This window comes from Meriones unguiculatus, chromosome 1 (genome assembly GCF_030254825.1).
Source record: "Meriones unguiculatus strain TT.TT164.6M chromosome 1, Bangor_MerUng_6.1, whole genome shotgun sequence".
Taxonomy (NCBI): Eukaryota; Metazoa; Chordata; class Mammalia; order Rodentia; family Muridae; genus Meriones; species Meriones unguiculatus.
The window spans coordinates 71,095,057-71,110,476 of NC_083349.1; the positions used below are offsets into that span (position 1 = coordinate 71,095,057).

Below are 15,420 nucleotides of genomic sequence, written 5' to 3' on the forward strand. Positions count from 1 at the left end.
CCATTTTTTTCACTACTTAAAAATCTCGGTAAGAAATAGAGTGATGGATGAAATCCTAAAAAAAGAAAGTACGATGTCTTACAGCCAACAGATTTAGTCTCTGAAGAAGCCGCCGCTGCCACCACTGTGTTCCCTGTGGCTCGAGAAGGGTCAGTGCGCTTCTGACCGAAGCTCCACCGCAGGGCCTCACTCCTTGCTTTTTCCTCTAAGCAGACTCACCTTTCCTCAAGAGTTGATGTTTTTTTCGAAGCAGGATTGTCACAAGAGTTTTTAGATAATTCTTGTTTTCTAACTGGCTCCTTTCTTCTCCCATTCCTAGAGTACCAAACATAAAGCAGAAAAGAAAGTTATCTTCTGTACCGACCTCCATTTAGGTAGAAAAAGGTAAGAAAAACTATAAGCTCTAAAGTAGTTACAAATAGAGCTAGCCTCATCAGCCGAATGCTGTGATTGATTAGTGATGTCTGCATCCGCGGGGAAGTTGAGGACTGATGTTTCACCATGGGTGTGGGTGCCTGACTTTCTCAGCAAGTGCACAGGGCAGAAACAAAACACAAAGTTGTCAAAGCCAAAGCAGCTGTAGGCGTGCTCCTTACTGTACGAGCAAGGCTTCTCGTTCAGCCCTCAAGGAGAAACTATACCATGGGCTCAGGCCCTGTTTTTACTTTATTGAGCCTTTTTCACTGGCTTCTTTGGTTTTGATGGTAGAAACCTTTTGGGTTGAAAACATTTCAGTCACAGCCTGTCTCTAGAATCTATTCCTGAGTGGAAGGGAGGTCATGGGTGGAGATGTCCTCAGGCTCACTGGGAAGAACACGAGTTAAGCATAAGACCTCTAGTTAGCCAGCAGGAAGACAGAGAAAACACACTCACTCTCAGCACTAGTGCCCAAAGCCGCAAAGTTCTACCTGCTGCCAAAGAGGGCCTACCGTACAGCAGTCCTGCTGACCCTGGGGGCCGGGGTGGCCTCTTACCTTGGCTTTCTGCAGGACAGTGCCTTTGCCTGTGACCATGACAGAAAGTGGCCTGTTCTTGAGCACGGAGGCAGAGTTGACTGGGGTAGAGTCTGGAGTGGGGGTGGGGGTGGCAGCTTTGGGCTGTGGCTAAGGAGAAGAACAAGGCCTGGCTCAACATGTTTGTATATCAAACCTGCCCCTCCCAACCCTTGTCAGGAGCCCCAGTGCCCAGCACTCACCCGAGGGCTCACGTTGTCCAGGTGGGTGGTATCCACAGTGGTGCCAAGGGTCACGGGCCCGGCCTCAGCCTTCTTCAGGTTGTCCTTCACATCCATGATGCTGAGCTCAAGGTCCACACGCCTGCTCTCCTCAATCCGGCACGCCTCATCCACTTTCCTCAGCTTCTGCTCCAGGCTGGCCAGGACTCCCTTATCTGCAGAAAGAATCAAACTTGCTGCAGAGGACAGGATTTCAGGCCAGGGAGCCACGCCAGGGCTTATATCCGTCCTTCCTGGACCCCAGGTCTGGCTCTAATGCAGAAGGGCAGGAGTGGCCTTTCAGTGGGCAGCAGAGCCTCGTGGCTGACATCCAAGTTACTCTGCACAGCAGGGAGGGCTCCGGAGGGCATGAGCTCTGCACTCTCAGCCTGAGCCCCTTTGGGCAGGTTCTAACCACTCAGTTCTATCCCAAAAGAAGCTTTTTGAGTGGTCCTTGGATGGGGCTGGGACCCTGTCACCCTGTCCCATACTGTTCCCTCCACACCCTGGTGCTTCCCAAGGCCTGAATGCAGTTCTCAGCCATGGCATTTCCTTGGCCTGGAGTTAAACAAGTCACTGTGAGAAAAATAGATTGCATCAGCTGTGTTCACCACTTAGCAGCCACAAGAAACTATTCTAAAGCTTCATGAGAGGCAACCAACAGCCCTGGGTGGGCCACAGTTCAGAAAAACAGAGAGTTAGGCACTGCCGTTAGAGATGTCTGGGATTCTGAACTCATCAGTGCTCTGAAGTCACTTTCTTAGTGTCTGTGACTATAAGACTACAAACTTAATCTGCCAGCAGAATAAGCCGTCGTGAGAAATGTTTTTTCCCCAATCTGGAATATCTGTCAGAGAGATAAGGAAGCCTAGACCCCTTCCTCACAGCCCCAGCTTGTATTGAGGGGACTCCAAGGACTGATATGACGAGTCTCTGTCACCTGTGTCCCAGCCTTCTTCCTCCTGTGAGGTGATCACCAACTTGCACAGACTGAGAGGTACCCAGGAGACCAGTACAGCACCTGTGTGTGTGTAAGGTCATCCCCAGCACTGAGCTCACAAAGGCTTGCAATCAAGAAATAGTCAGTTCAGTATTTAATGGGCTATGGGGAGACAACAGAACTGGGTGGGGTGGGGCCTTGGAAGAAGAGGATCCCCAGGACAGGCCTTTGAAGGGTGAGTTTGGGCCTAGCTCTGCTCCTCCACAGGTGGAGACAGCCCAACCATGGACTGTGGCCTCCCTCCTCCTCAGAGTTGTTACTTCAGATATTACATCATAGCAATAAGAACCTCACTTACAGCATCTAGGAATGCTAAACCCCAAAAGCAAGAGGCCACCACTCATAGAGATGGAGGGAAGCAGGGAGCGACTGCTCGAAGAGACGGGCTTTCTCTGGGGTTCAAGAAATGAATTGTGATGGTGATGGGAATGAGAATGGCACCTGTCGGTTCATATATTTGAATGCCTGGCCCCTAGCAGGTGGAACTGTTTGAGAAGGATGAGGAGGTGTGGCCTTGCTGGAGGAGGCGTGGCACTGGGGTGGGCTTTGATGTTTTAAAAGCCCCTGTCATGCCCAGTTGGCTCTCTTGTCTGCTCTGGTTCTGTCTCAGCATATGTGCTCTCGGTTATTGCTCCACTCATGCCTGCGGCTGTAACCCCCACCATGACAACCGTGGGCTCAGTCCCTCTGGAACCATGAGCCCCACATTACATTCTTTTATAAGTTGCTTTCGTCATGGTATTTTGTCATAGCAATAAAAAAGCCAACAAGACAGCTGCTAACTGAATATTTGTGTGTGTATATACTGTTCTGTACATGTTTGTCACTGCTGGACAAATGGGCTCTGTCCTGACAACTAAAAACTTGAATGACTCTGTCCCCAAGACTGTCCGTCAATTGTCACCCATAAGCTTCCCAGGAACCTGTTCTATCTGTCCTCAAACCTGCTATGCCAGTTGTGCTTGCTGGTGCAACTCTGTGATTTAAATAGCAAATGAGATCCAGGTCAAGTAATTCTGAAAGGCCTCAGAGCTCAGTTGCTGAGAAACCTCCCTGGGAAGATGTGAGACTTTGGAAAATCATCCGGAAGGCCTCAGATTCTTTTACCAGTGTCTCTGCTTTTATGCACTTGAAACAACAGCCTGGAAATTAAAGAGTGCACTGCAGGTGTGGCTAGCGTAGGGCTGACTTAGCACACCAGTCAGCTGACCCAGATCACACAACCAGGCTCAGCTGCAACTGGGGACAACCTGATTCCCTGCCCTACCTGCCGGGGCTGAGGATCTGGGCAGAGACAGCCTCAGATAGAGCCAGAAGCAGAAGGGCCTTTCCAAGGGTGAGGGGACTCAGGCCAGGGGAGGGGGACCCATAGGCAGATGACAAATCCAGCCGAGAGGCCCCTACCTGTACATCTTGACAGGGCCTCCTTGAGCTCCCGCTTCTCTCTGCGGAGCTGAGCCAGGTGCCCCCGGATCTCCTCCTTACTCCTCTCCAGTCTCTCCTTCTCCTCTGTGTAGCGCTTCACCTCTGCCTCTGTCCGGTTCTTCCCAAGTTTGATCTCTACAGACCCAGAGAGGGAATGGCTTGTATCAGCAGGAATGGATGAGGTCTGACCTTTGGCAGAACACTCACGCTGAATGCCAGCCCCACAGAGATGGGAAGGTCCCTCGTTGTAGTCGTGTGTTTCATGGCAGGATCTTTCCCCTCTTTGAGCCTTAGGCCTACAGTGTTAAGCCTGGAACTCGTCCACATACCTGTGCTGGTCACCCTCAATCTGTCCTTCACAGGAGGGCTGGCACTGGCGGGGGCAGAAGCCACCGTGTCCTGGCAGTTGGCCGGGAAGGAGATTCTCTGCTGCTCGGCCTGCAGCTTTACCATGGTGATTCTTGGGGTGGGCTCCGTGAGCTCTGAAGACTCCTGAGTCTCTAGCTGCCTCTGTGCCGAGAAAAATCACACACCACTCCATGACTGCAGTTCCTGGCAGGGTGGCTGGGCACCTTGAATGGGCTGGCTCATACCTGCTGCTCCCCCAGACCTTCTGGAGACTCTGTGTGGGGATCATCCAGGGTGGTGCCCGGTCTTGGGTCAACCGTGAGGGACTCCGATGGGTCATCCAGATGCACCTGGGCTTCCTCACTGGGGCTGTGCAGGAAGGCCCTGGCAGGCGTGAGATCCAGGTACACTCGGTCAAGCTCACTCTCGCTGTTAGCATCAAAGGCAGGGGCAGCCGCAGGCTCTACCTTCAGGAAAAAGCTGGTTTATTGCCCCGTTCCCTTGGACTCCGGTCTCCTGTCCAGCTCAGGCTGGAGTTTCTGGGCAGCCCCCTCCCTTCCAGAGGAGCCCTCGGTGGAGTCCTGGGTAGGATGTCAGAGTGCAGAGGCAGAAGCCTCAGGACACGGCACCATGTAAAGAGGAAAGTGACAAGTCTTTCTAGAGGGGGTCGGGACTGAGGGAGCGGGAGCTAACCACCCTGCAAGAACTGCTCTGTTCCAGAACCAGGCCCCTGCTGCCAGCATGCCCGGCCCACCCCAGCCACCAGTGTGGACATGAAGGCTAATGGTGCCGCTGCTCCCACTCTGTACTGACAGGTGTCCTCCCACCGACAAAATAAGCAGGTTCGAGCCACACTAAAGTATAAAGGCAGGTTTATTGGGGGCAGCTCTTGGGCTAGGGAAGTCACCATGCAGACAGGGAGACAGAGAAGCAGGGGAGGAAGAAAGGGCGTGCACATACAGAGAGATAGAGGAGGGAGAGAGAGAGAGGACCAAAATGTCTGGATTAAACAGTGCAGACGGAGTATGCCAGCCATGCCCTGTAACAGGTAGGGACTGAGGGATGCTAGGAGGATCTGGAGGCCAGCTCTGCTGATACATGAAATAGGCACCTCAGCTGCCTGTCCCAGCTCTGAAACCCAACACATACTGCCTACCATCTGTGCCCTGCCCCAGCACTGACCAGAGCAAATAAATGGATATTTTCTAGCTAGGTCTCCAGTTGGGTCAGCCACGCAAGCCCATGCGTGGCAGGAGGACCAGACAGTGCATGCCACTGTCCAGGGGCTTACCACTGCTGTGAGCTCTGACATCTCCACATCATCATACAGCTCTTCCTGGGAGGCCCGGCTGGGCAGGCCATCGATGTATGTGTTGGGCTCAGAGAACTTTCTCTGCATCAGTCTGGAAGACATATGTAGGCATATGAAGCTCCCGTGACCCTGTACAATCCCACCAGCCTCAAGGAACGTGGAATAAAAGCTTGGCGACACAGACATCGGAGATAAATGCCTACCTACACCCAGCTAGGGCCCTCTCCTTGCCGTGGTTCTGAAACTCTTGGGTCTGGATTTCCCCTCCAGAGAAAACAAACTTCCTTGCCACCCCAAGTCTCTTGTCAGACTGCTGCAGCCTTCCTCCCTTCATACGCCCATCCTAGTGCCAGCCACAGGATGCCAGCACTTTTCACTCCCACAGTGCACCTGGGCTGCTCAGACAAGATGCACCCCCATTCTGAACATTAAGGAACTGGAAGCACCTTCTTGTCCAAGACACTCCTGCTGAAGACTGTCTGCTCATCTGTAAAGTGGAAATGCCTACCTTGCCCTGCATATCCCAGAATGCACCAGTGAGGAGTCCAGGGGCAAGGGGAAGGCAGGAAAGGCACCCAGTCTGCATTTGGGAGCTGGGGAGCCTGTGGGGCTCCCCAGACTGTGGGGCTAGCCCCTATCTAGGTCTCCCTGAGGGCTGTGCCGTACCGCTCCCCGCTTCTTGCTCTGCACCTTCCTCCTGCAGGACAAGCAGGACTCACCTGACAACCTGCTCTCGGAGGTCGTGCTGCCCTAGCTACCCATCAGGCCAAGAAATAAGGCTGGACTGGAAGACTGCAAGGACAGGCCTCTTGTTACTCACAAGAGAGAGGTTTCAGCTGCACTCACAATACAGGAAACCCTTTCGGCATCCACATAGTCGTAGGTGAACTCTTCCGGGCCTGTTTTGGAGCCGGACTCTGAGAGCAGGAGGTCTAGCCAGTGGTCCATCTCCTCCGAGGACTTAGCCTAGAAGGACACGGGAGTCACAGATATCCTGGCCAGTCTCTCCCCCTAGGCCAGGACAGCTCACTCCTGCCCCACCATCAAGCCTGAGGGCAGCCTGAGCAACCCTCAGTTTTACCAGCAAACCTAAGTACTGCTTCCTGGCAGTGATGCCATGGTGCCACTCAGTGACATTTCAGGTATCTGTGGGGAGCATCACATGGTTTAAGCTGATAATACACTCTCAAGGCAAGGACCATGAAAGATTATCAGGAGGTAGCATCTGCTGCTAAATTGTTGGTTCCTGAGTAACTGTTTCCATCGTAGGTTAGTCTGTTTCACGGACAGCCACTCTTCCTTTGTCATCTTAACCCATGCACACACACAGACTGCCGAGACATGTCTTTATTTTTGTTTACGGCATCAATAAAGTCAAGGAACCTGAAAGGCATACTGCAAGAGCAAGAAGTCCTAATTTACTAGCCCAGTGGCAGCACAGCTGTGTGCTTCCTTTTAGGGGGATGGTACATCCTAAAAGGATACATGGAACCGCAGACCCTGGACACTTCTATCTAAATGCCAATATTATTTCTTGCCTTCATGACAAAATAGAAGAAAACCACGAAAGAGCGATGGGCTTATTTTCATGAGCAAAACTAGCTACCCCTCTGGCACACACGTCCTACCAGCCCTCTCAGGAGGCAGTCACCGACTGAACCTGCCTTCTGGTTGCTGTGACATGCATCCTCATTGTCTGCTTGGCTGGATTTGGAAGTATGTAGGAAAGACACCTCTGGGCATCTTTGTTTTTTCTTTTGTTTTTGTTTTTCAGGACAGGGTGTCTCTGTGTGGCCTTGACTGGCCTGGAACTCACTCTGTAGACCAGGATGGCCTTGAGCTCACAGCTGGCCTGCCTCTGCCTCCCGGGATCAATGGTGTACACCACCAGCACCCCACCTCTGGGCTTCCACGAAGATTAAGTGAAGAGGAAAAATACACCCTGAAGGTGGGTAGCCCCACCCTGTGTTCTGAGGGCCTGTGCTGAATAGAAAGGAGAATGCACGCTGAGCACCCGCATCCAGCTGTCTCCAGACTGTGGGTGCAGTGTGACTGGCCGCTCACGCTCTGTGGCCATGATTTCCCCTCTCGGATGGACCGTTTCCCGTCAAACCACAAGCCAAATCAGTTTCTCTTTGCTGCGTTGTTTTCTGTCAGACATTTGTTCACAGCCACAGGAAAAAGAAGACGGTTAACTTCTTTCCAACTGGATTTCTCAGTGCTGCTTTTCAAAGGCACCTTCTAGGCCGCCACCCCAACACTGGGCAACTGCAGCAGCTCTTCCTGTCTACGTCACCAACACCTCATGGCGCCCTTCTCCTGCCCTGAAACTGTACTTAAACCGCTAACTGTGCAATTAGCCAAACATCGTCACACTACCAAACTAGAAAATAAGTCTGTGAGGACAGACACATCATCCAGGGGGTAGACTGTGTCTCTGTGAAGCCGTGGGTGCTGTGGGTGTCCCAGCCACCAGATGGCAGCATTGAAGCAGACTTTGGGAGATGCCTGACCACGGACTTGAGTGGATGGGAGTTAGCAGGCAAGTGCCAGCTTGCCAGTAGGACCTTGGGCCCGCCCGTGGGGCTCCTTGCAGACTGGCGTTATGTCATCCCTTGTTTTTGTAACTTTAACAATGCATGAAACCAAGGGCAGGCAGAGGCCAAACCGTAATTATATCACAGAGCAAATCCTGGTCCAGCAGCCCTGATTTTTGTGTCCTGGGCCTCTGGGTTCTTATGACTGGCAGCACAGAAAGTAATTGTCACTCCTTTGAGTTTCGAAAGCCTCTCTGGTACCTGCCGGGAGGTGAGGGGGGGGGGGCGCCAGCTGCTAACAGTCCTCCCTGGCTGCCCTTAGCACAGCAACGCCCATGGTCCTACCCCTGTTACAAAGCCACCACCCTGAGGTCTGATGAGAATGGGCATTTTTTAAGCAAACAATTGCAAGTGATGGAGGTAAACACAACATGAAGCCATGCTGGTCATGCCCCAGTGGGCTCCCGGTCCTCAGCGTTTTTGGTGGACATCAGAGACTGCCCACCCCCTTGGCTGCCCTTCCTGCCTGCCCAGCAGTCAACAGTACCTCAAGTTTGACCAGCTCCTCGCCATTCTGGAGGATGCGGAAGGAATACAGGTGGTCAGGGCTAGGGTCTGGCAGCACGTCACAGCCCAGCAGGCGGAGGGGCTGCTGGGCCACCTTGCTCCGGTTCCGGTCCTGGTAGAAGTGCAGGTGGCTGTCCCTAATGAAGCACCAGCGTGACTTCCACTGGCTGTTCACCAGCACGTTTAGGTAGCCTGCAGAAGGGTGTACAGACGGGAGGGTGAGACCACCCTCCTCCTAACACACATCTAAAGAGGACGACCCTCCTAGCAAGGGACACTCTCCGACAGGGACGTGGCTGCAGCAGGGCCTAGAAAACCATGGTGTCACCTTTTCAGAGCTGTCACACGTCATCACTGACACTGTGACTCTCAAGAGTACATTATTTTCTAAGAGCCAGACCCTCTGAGGCAGGCAGTACAGCTATCCTGGCTCTTGGCAAAACTATGACCAGAGGAAAGAAGGATTCGTCCTCCATTAGACCTAGCTGTTGAGTACACGCAGAGGGCCCAGGCTCTGCACCTCATCTCCACACCTCTGTGCTCTAACTTCTGGTACTCAGGTCAAATCTCCTGGCTTCAGAGTCAGGCCTGCTGCCTGCGCAGCCTCGGTTTCCTCAGCTCCCCTGATAGTTTATCCAGACTTAACTCACAGTGCCCAACCCTCTTCATTTCTCCTGAGTAGGAATGCCCATGCCCTCTCTTGCCCTGACTCAGTTTTCCTTCTGTGAAAACATCGAGGGCTTAGTAGCAAAGTTCTGCTTCTAAGCTGACCTCCTCCTCTGGACACGCGTGTCTCTCCAGGAATTGCAGCACCTCTCCACAGCACCAGGTATGCATGTTTTAGCCTTTTGACTGGCTCCCGCCTCGCCTGCCAGCACCAGGGTACACCCAGAACACCCTCACCCATGATGGTTGCATGTATGTGTTCAGCCTCTCAAGGTGTACTGAGCTGCCACCATACACCAACGTGGCCTTGTCCCCGAGGGACAAAGATGAGCAAAACCTGGCTTCTAGGCCTTCTGCATGCCTGTGTGGAGCAGGGTGTCTTCTCTCTGAGCCTTCTCAAAGGCATATGGAACAGGTCTTCTGCATTCTGTGTGACTGGCAGCTGCGCTGAGCACTAGCCAGATAAGCAGGAGGCAGACGAGAGCAGACATCCTGCTCCATACAGAGCTGGCCACACGGTGGGAGTAGGGATCATGTGTGCCTCTATTCCATGTCAAAATGACATCAGAGTGGGGGACTGAGACCCCAGAACCTGCACTCCAAACAGATGCTACTGTGCCTATCACAACCCTCTGGACAAGAGAGACATAGATCAAAGTAGTGAGTGCTAAGTCCCTGAGCACTTGATTCTCACCGCCATGTTCCCAGCCTCATGTGAGATGTCACGTGAACATGAAACAATCAGGCTCATCTTAGACACCTGTGCACTGGGACCAGGCTCCCAGGCCATGAACTGTGCTTCGTAAAGCTGCAGTGACAGGTGGAAGCAGGCTGCTCTGCAGCCTGGGAAGCAGAAGTCTCCCGAGGGGAAGCCTTGTCTCCTACCCTGTCCTTGTCAAGGAATAAGAGAGCTGGGGACTTAGCAAAGACCCTGAGAGTGGGATAGAGAAGAAGACATGGAGTGAGGAGCAATGGCCTGCAGGCCCCAGGGGTGCTGCAGCCAGAAGCCCCAGCCAGGGGAGTAAGAAGTTTGGGACCAGGATGTTCTCCAGGCCTGGCCTGCCTCCTGCCTGACCTCAGCTCCTTTAGGTATGCGCAGGAGGAGAGATGGGCTGTGCGAACCCGGCAGCACCCATGCTTGCTCTCTGAACCTGCTGCTCTGGCTTCCCATGGTCCCAGGTCTTGCCTGGCCCCAGCTCAGAGGTCCTCCTCCAGCTCTCACGTAGTTAAATCTGCCCAGCTCCCACCTGCCCTCCAAGGTCAGCGCCACGACAGCACTCTGATCCCAGGGAAAGAAAGGTTCTCCATGTCCCAAATCCTGATGACCATGAAGATGGTCCCACATGTACTCAGGTGAAGGGCCCCCCACCTACCCCACCCAGTACTACCTGCCATACCCCACACTGCGGAGCAAACCGGACACTTAACACTGAGATGGTACCAACCATGTGCCCCTCACTTCCCCAGAGGAACCAACAGTACAGGACAGAACCTGGTGAAGCATAAAGACCAACCCACAGGGGAGAGCAATCCAGGCTCCGGCTCTGTGTGCTCTCCAGACACAGAATCCTCTGCCTTCCCTGCCTGGGCTCGCTGCCCCAACACCCATACAGTGACAAGGCCCGGGCGCTCGCTTGTCTTACTGGATGTCTCGAGGGATCTCTCTGGTGGCTCCAGTGATGTAGACTTCTTCCTGCCCAGGTTCATCAGGTTGCTCAGTTTGAGGCCGGTGGAACATTTCTTCTTGACTATTAAGGTGAGAGAGAAAACTATCAGTGTAGGACACAGCCTACCCAAGCAAACTCATCTCCACTGTCTTCCACTCAGCCCTCCTCACTACACGCATGTGCACACACATGCATGGGTGCACGTGAGCATATATACCCTCCTGACTGAGGACTGGGAGGCCACACCAACTATTCCAAAGTCGCACATGCCATGGGGATGCTCAGCATCTCAGTGTATGTGAACCCTGGAACTCTTTACAGCCTGTGTGACCTCAAAGAGGGTTGAAGAAGGGCTGGAGAAGGGCTCAAAGGATGTTCTCTTCCCTGGCCTGTGGCAAAACATAACTGGTTTGGCCCTCTCTCCTTTCGTTCTGTTAGTCAGTTACCCCCACAGCAATTAGAACTACACCAGACAGCCAAGGCTCACACCCTAGATGCTGTTGCCCTCTGAACCGTGGGGTAGAGGCCCATAGCCTGGTTACCGTCTTTGGTCTCTGGGACCTCAGGATGGCCATCAGTGGTGCTGCCATACTCCGAAGCTGACAGGTACTTCTCAGCTATGTCTGGCTGCAAACAGCAAACAGATGGACAGGGATCATCTCCTGGGACCGGTTACCATGAGAAGTAAAATTTAAAGTGAAATAAGCAGCTCCTAGAGATTACCCATCCAAGCCTCTGCCAGCCAGAGTTGAGGCCACCCGTGGGACACTGGCCACGCTTCCTTTTGGGGCTCCCTGGAGCACCTAGCATCATTCCCCTTTCTGAGAGTCACCATCCCCACTGTCAGAGTACCTCCCCTGCCATCCTATTTGCAAGTGCTCCAAATGGCTATTGGCCCTGACGGGGCAGTAGGCCCATCGCCAGCGGGAAACTGCTCCTGCAGGAAGAGCCCTCGTCCCCACCCAGTGGAAGAGAACCAAACTCATTCCTGTCGGCAGCCAAACAATGAGTGAGACCCCGAAGACGCCAGCCCCTCTCAGTGGCCCTGCCTGGGCTGTGTGGCCTTCAGCCTTCCAAAGAATAGAGTGGCCCACATCTTCCTCCTCCTTGCTTACGTGCTCTGTGGACACTCTCGCTCCCTGCCTTGCCAGTGCTAGGGACACAAGAGACACCAAGCTCCTGTGTGCATGTGTGCATGCCCAGGCGCAGGGCTTCCTGCCTGCTGACACGGGGACAGGAATGCACAGGTGAACTGCACCTGGCCTTGAAGCCAGGGCTCCCATAGCTCTGTGCACGGAGGCTGCCAGGCTGGAGCCGCTGGCAGGGATCGGCTCTGGGATGCTCCACCGGAGGCTAGGGACCGGTGGGGCAAGAGCTGCAGCCTTGTGAAAGACATCCTCGGCACAAGAGTATGGCGTAATTCACGACAGCCAAGCTGCAAGATCAGTCTAGGCTCCATCCGCAGAGGATGAGGAGAATGTGGCGTGTACACATAGTGGACTTTTATTCGGCCACGGAGAAGAATGGAATCGTATCATTTGCAGGAAAATGAATACAATTAGAGATCGTCACGTGAAGAAACGGGGGCGGAGGGAAACACGGGGCTGGAGATGTGTGACAGGCTTGTGTGAAAATGACTTTCCAAACTATCACTGTGTGCAGTAAATGTCCTTCACCAAGGTTCCATATAGAAAAGGAACACAGGCAAAGTGAGTTTTGTTTCACTAACGTTCTCCCTTAAGCAGGACAATAGTTAGGTCTGTAACCGCTTCATCCATTTTCCGGCCACTCTCACTTCCCGCCCTTACCCAGGCATTGTGTGTTCCTTAGTAATTGGGCTGCAATACAAGAACAAGGCTGCTTTCAGTTTTACTCTCTCAGTTTTTACCAAGAAGACCTGGACCTGGGCCCTCCCTCGGGGCAGGTGGAGACATACTTTCTGACAGTTCAGGCGCTGGGCATCTGGCGTATACTGGTTTCCCTCCGCGGCCCCTTCGGAAGGCAGGCAGCTCACCTCCTGGATGACCTGGACCAAAGAGTCACCATGAGCAGAGACCACGGCCCTTGCATGCCCGTGCCGCCTGGCCTCACAGCAGGGGAAACAGAACCTCAAGAACAGCAGCACCCGTGCCCTGGTCACAGCCCGCAATACACTTCCCTGCGGAACCCCCTAACCTGGGGGCATGAAGGGACCTCTGCATCAAGGTCCCACAGGTTACAGCAGCTGTGCTGGGCTCTCTGAGCCCCCTTTCTGCCACCCTGAGGGCAGCTATGCTGTGTCGCAGTGAGTATACATTTCCTGGGTGCCTCCCTGACTTTCCAGGGCTCGGGGCCCACTCAGAGACTCCACATCACCTGGAAGCAGGCATGCATACTACTTGATGTAGGGTCTGCACACTTGCTGGCCACAGGCCACCAGCCTCGGGCATTTCACCTTTCCTAGAAAGGATGTGCTTTACGGTACTTTGTGTCTAGCCTGGGGACACACGGGTCAGGGGTGGCACTGGTCTCACTAAGCAGCTATGCAAGTCCTTCTGAGCCCAGAGCTGTCTAGGAGACTCCCAGAGGGGGAAAAGAGTGAGAAAGGCAGATCCCCTTCCTCTACGTGTATCACATGTTTCAAGAACCATCCATTTCTAGTCTCTGCCTACAACCGTTTGTGGAAGTGAGTTTGAAATCAGAGGATGTAAAACAAAGACAAACAAGCAAACAGCAGGGAAGCTTGGCTCTGGGGAAGGGGAGACAGGGCATCTTCCCAGCTGGCCCCAGCTAGGGGCTCAGACCCATGAGAAACATGCAACATTCCATGGGAGGGAGGCAGGTGTGGACTCAGCAGCCTAGCTCCGTGACCCCAGCGTAGCCTCAGTCACCGCGTCTGTGGCCGGGGGGACCCCGTGCAGGACAGGTGCCCTCACTCCTGTCCTTCCTGCCTGAGACCACCCTGCTCTGTCGAAGGCGTGGGCAGCTGCTCAGAGCCAGCGCCACCTCTCCCCGTCTGCCCATGGAAGAAGGGTTTCTCTGTGCATCGGAGATGCAGATCTGGTGTCATCTGAGTCATGCTCTTGTCTTTGAACCCTCCAGAAAGAGCTGTGGTGCCAGGGAGAGAGGCTGAGGGTCAGGAAGGAGAGGTAGGTCTGAGCAGACAGACAGTCCTGGGAACTAGAACTAGGAGCAGTGTACATGTGCATATCCACATACAGGCACATGTATGTAAACGTGTGTGCATGTGTGCACACCCGTGGGAACCCGTGTACTTAAGAGTATGAGCATGGGCAGGACTGCCAGGCACCAAAAGGGAGAGCTGGGCAAGAGAAGGGAGTCCAGCTAGCAACTCAGCCCTGGCACCCAGGCCAGCCCCTCATCTCTGCTGTCTCATCTCTGTCTCATCTCTGCTGGCCAAGTGCCCTGTGCTTGGCCTACACTGTGCCTGGTACTGAGCACTTGGCATTAAAAACCAACTTCAGATCACTTCAGTGTGCATGTGTGTGTGCGTGCATTCATACTTATACACATACACACAATACATACACACACACGATACATATGTACATGTACATTTATACACACAATACATACACATACTCATAATACATATATACATAACATATACATGCATGTGTTGTACATATGTACACAAACATATATACATGTATACATATGTGTGCACACACATACACACACACACACACACACACACACACACATGCATGCCAGCCTTGACTTGTCAAAGTCAAATAGTCTCTCAAGAATCTTCCAGATCCTCCAAACTGCACATCTGTTTGTATAATGGCCTCCTCTGTCCTACACGACAGTCTATAACCACCTGAAAATTATTCAGAAAGGACTCAAGCACCTGTCCCTCCTAGTGGACATGCTTGGCTAGACTTCTCAAAATATTTAGTGGTTTCACAAAAACAGCTTGTCAGTGTCAAATCTGGGGTGCTCAGCACATGGGCTGGCCAGCGCCTGGGTAGGCACCATTTCTAGTCATGTTTAATAAGTCACCTCAGGCTCCTTTGTGACAGGCTCACGATGATAGCTCTGCTTAGCCAGGAGGGCTGGGGTGGTGGCTACAATGCCACAAACACTCATGTGGGCACAGGGGTGGAGCAGATGGCGGAAGCAGGCATGGCGGAAGGTGGCATGGCTCTCACGGGATCACCAGGGACACTGGTTGGCTTTGTGACCTTACCCAGCTGGGAGTCTTTTCTTGCTTCCGGACCTATCATGCTCAACACCTTTAGCTCGGACCCTCCCCAGCTGCTTCCACGTGGCAGCTGGACTGCAGAGCAGCAGGGCTCCTCAGGGGCACCTGAGGTGGCAGGGACCGTGTACCAGGGAGGCAGTGCTTGCTCTACAATCCAGCTGCGGCTCATTTCCCGGGTGACGGCTCCCTCTGCCTTCCAAGCCTTACTCTCCAGTCCCATGAAGCAGGCTCCTCAGCACTGCCTGGCTACGCCCAGGGTTAAACTGTTCAAGCCCATGGTGCATATGGGTATCTCACAGCACATACCTACTGCCCGTTATCACAGAAGAATGTGATGCCTCATCAGAAGAAAGACAGCAAAGGGATTCCAACTACAGCCAAGTGCTGGCTTCCAAGGATTCGGACTGAGCAGCAGGAGGATCTGCAGTGGGCCGTGACACTGATCTCCAATACTCAGGATGCTGCAAGCCCTGAGCAC

General features: G+C 53.4%; 1 protein-coding gene across 2 annotated transcripts in view; it reads right to left on the reverse strand.

Annotated features, from left to right (window-relative positions):
- Positions 1-178: 178 nt before the first annotated feature.
- Positions 179-15,420, reverse strand: part of Afap1l2 (actin filament associated protein 1 like 2) — an 88,571-nt gene continuing 73,329 nt past the window's right edge. For both annotated transcript variants that reach the window (XM_060391625.1, XM_021631033.2), the window contains 12 exons: positions 12,672-12,761; positions 11,278-11,362; positions 10,712-10,816; positions 8,383-8,594; positions 6,119-6,264; positions 5,278-5,389; positions 4,232-4,453; positions 3,968-4,148; positions 3,618-3,773; positions 1,196-1,389; positions 975-1,103; positions 179-315 (listed from right to left, as the gene is read on the reverse strand). In XM_060391625.1, coding sequence (XP_060247608.1) covers positions 289-315; positions 975-1,103; positions 1,196-1,389; positions 3,618-3,773; positions 3,968-4,148; positions 4,232-4,453; positions 5,278-5,389; positions 6,119-6,264; positions 8,383-8,594; positions 10,712-10,816; positions 11,278-11,362; positions 12,672-12,761 — 1,659 coding nt within the window. In that variant the 3' untranslated portion in view covers positions 179-288. The remainder of the gene's footprint in view (positions 316-974; positions 1,104-1,195; positions 1,390-3,617; positions 3,774-3,967; positions 4,149-4,231; positions 4,454-5,277; positions 5,390-6,118; positions 6,265-8,382; positions 8,595-10,711; positions 10,817-11,277; positions 11,363-12,671; positions 12,762-15,420) is intronic.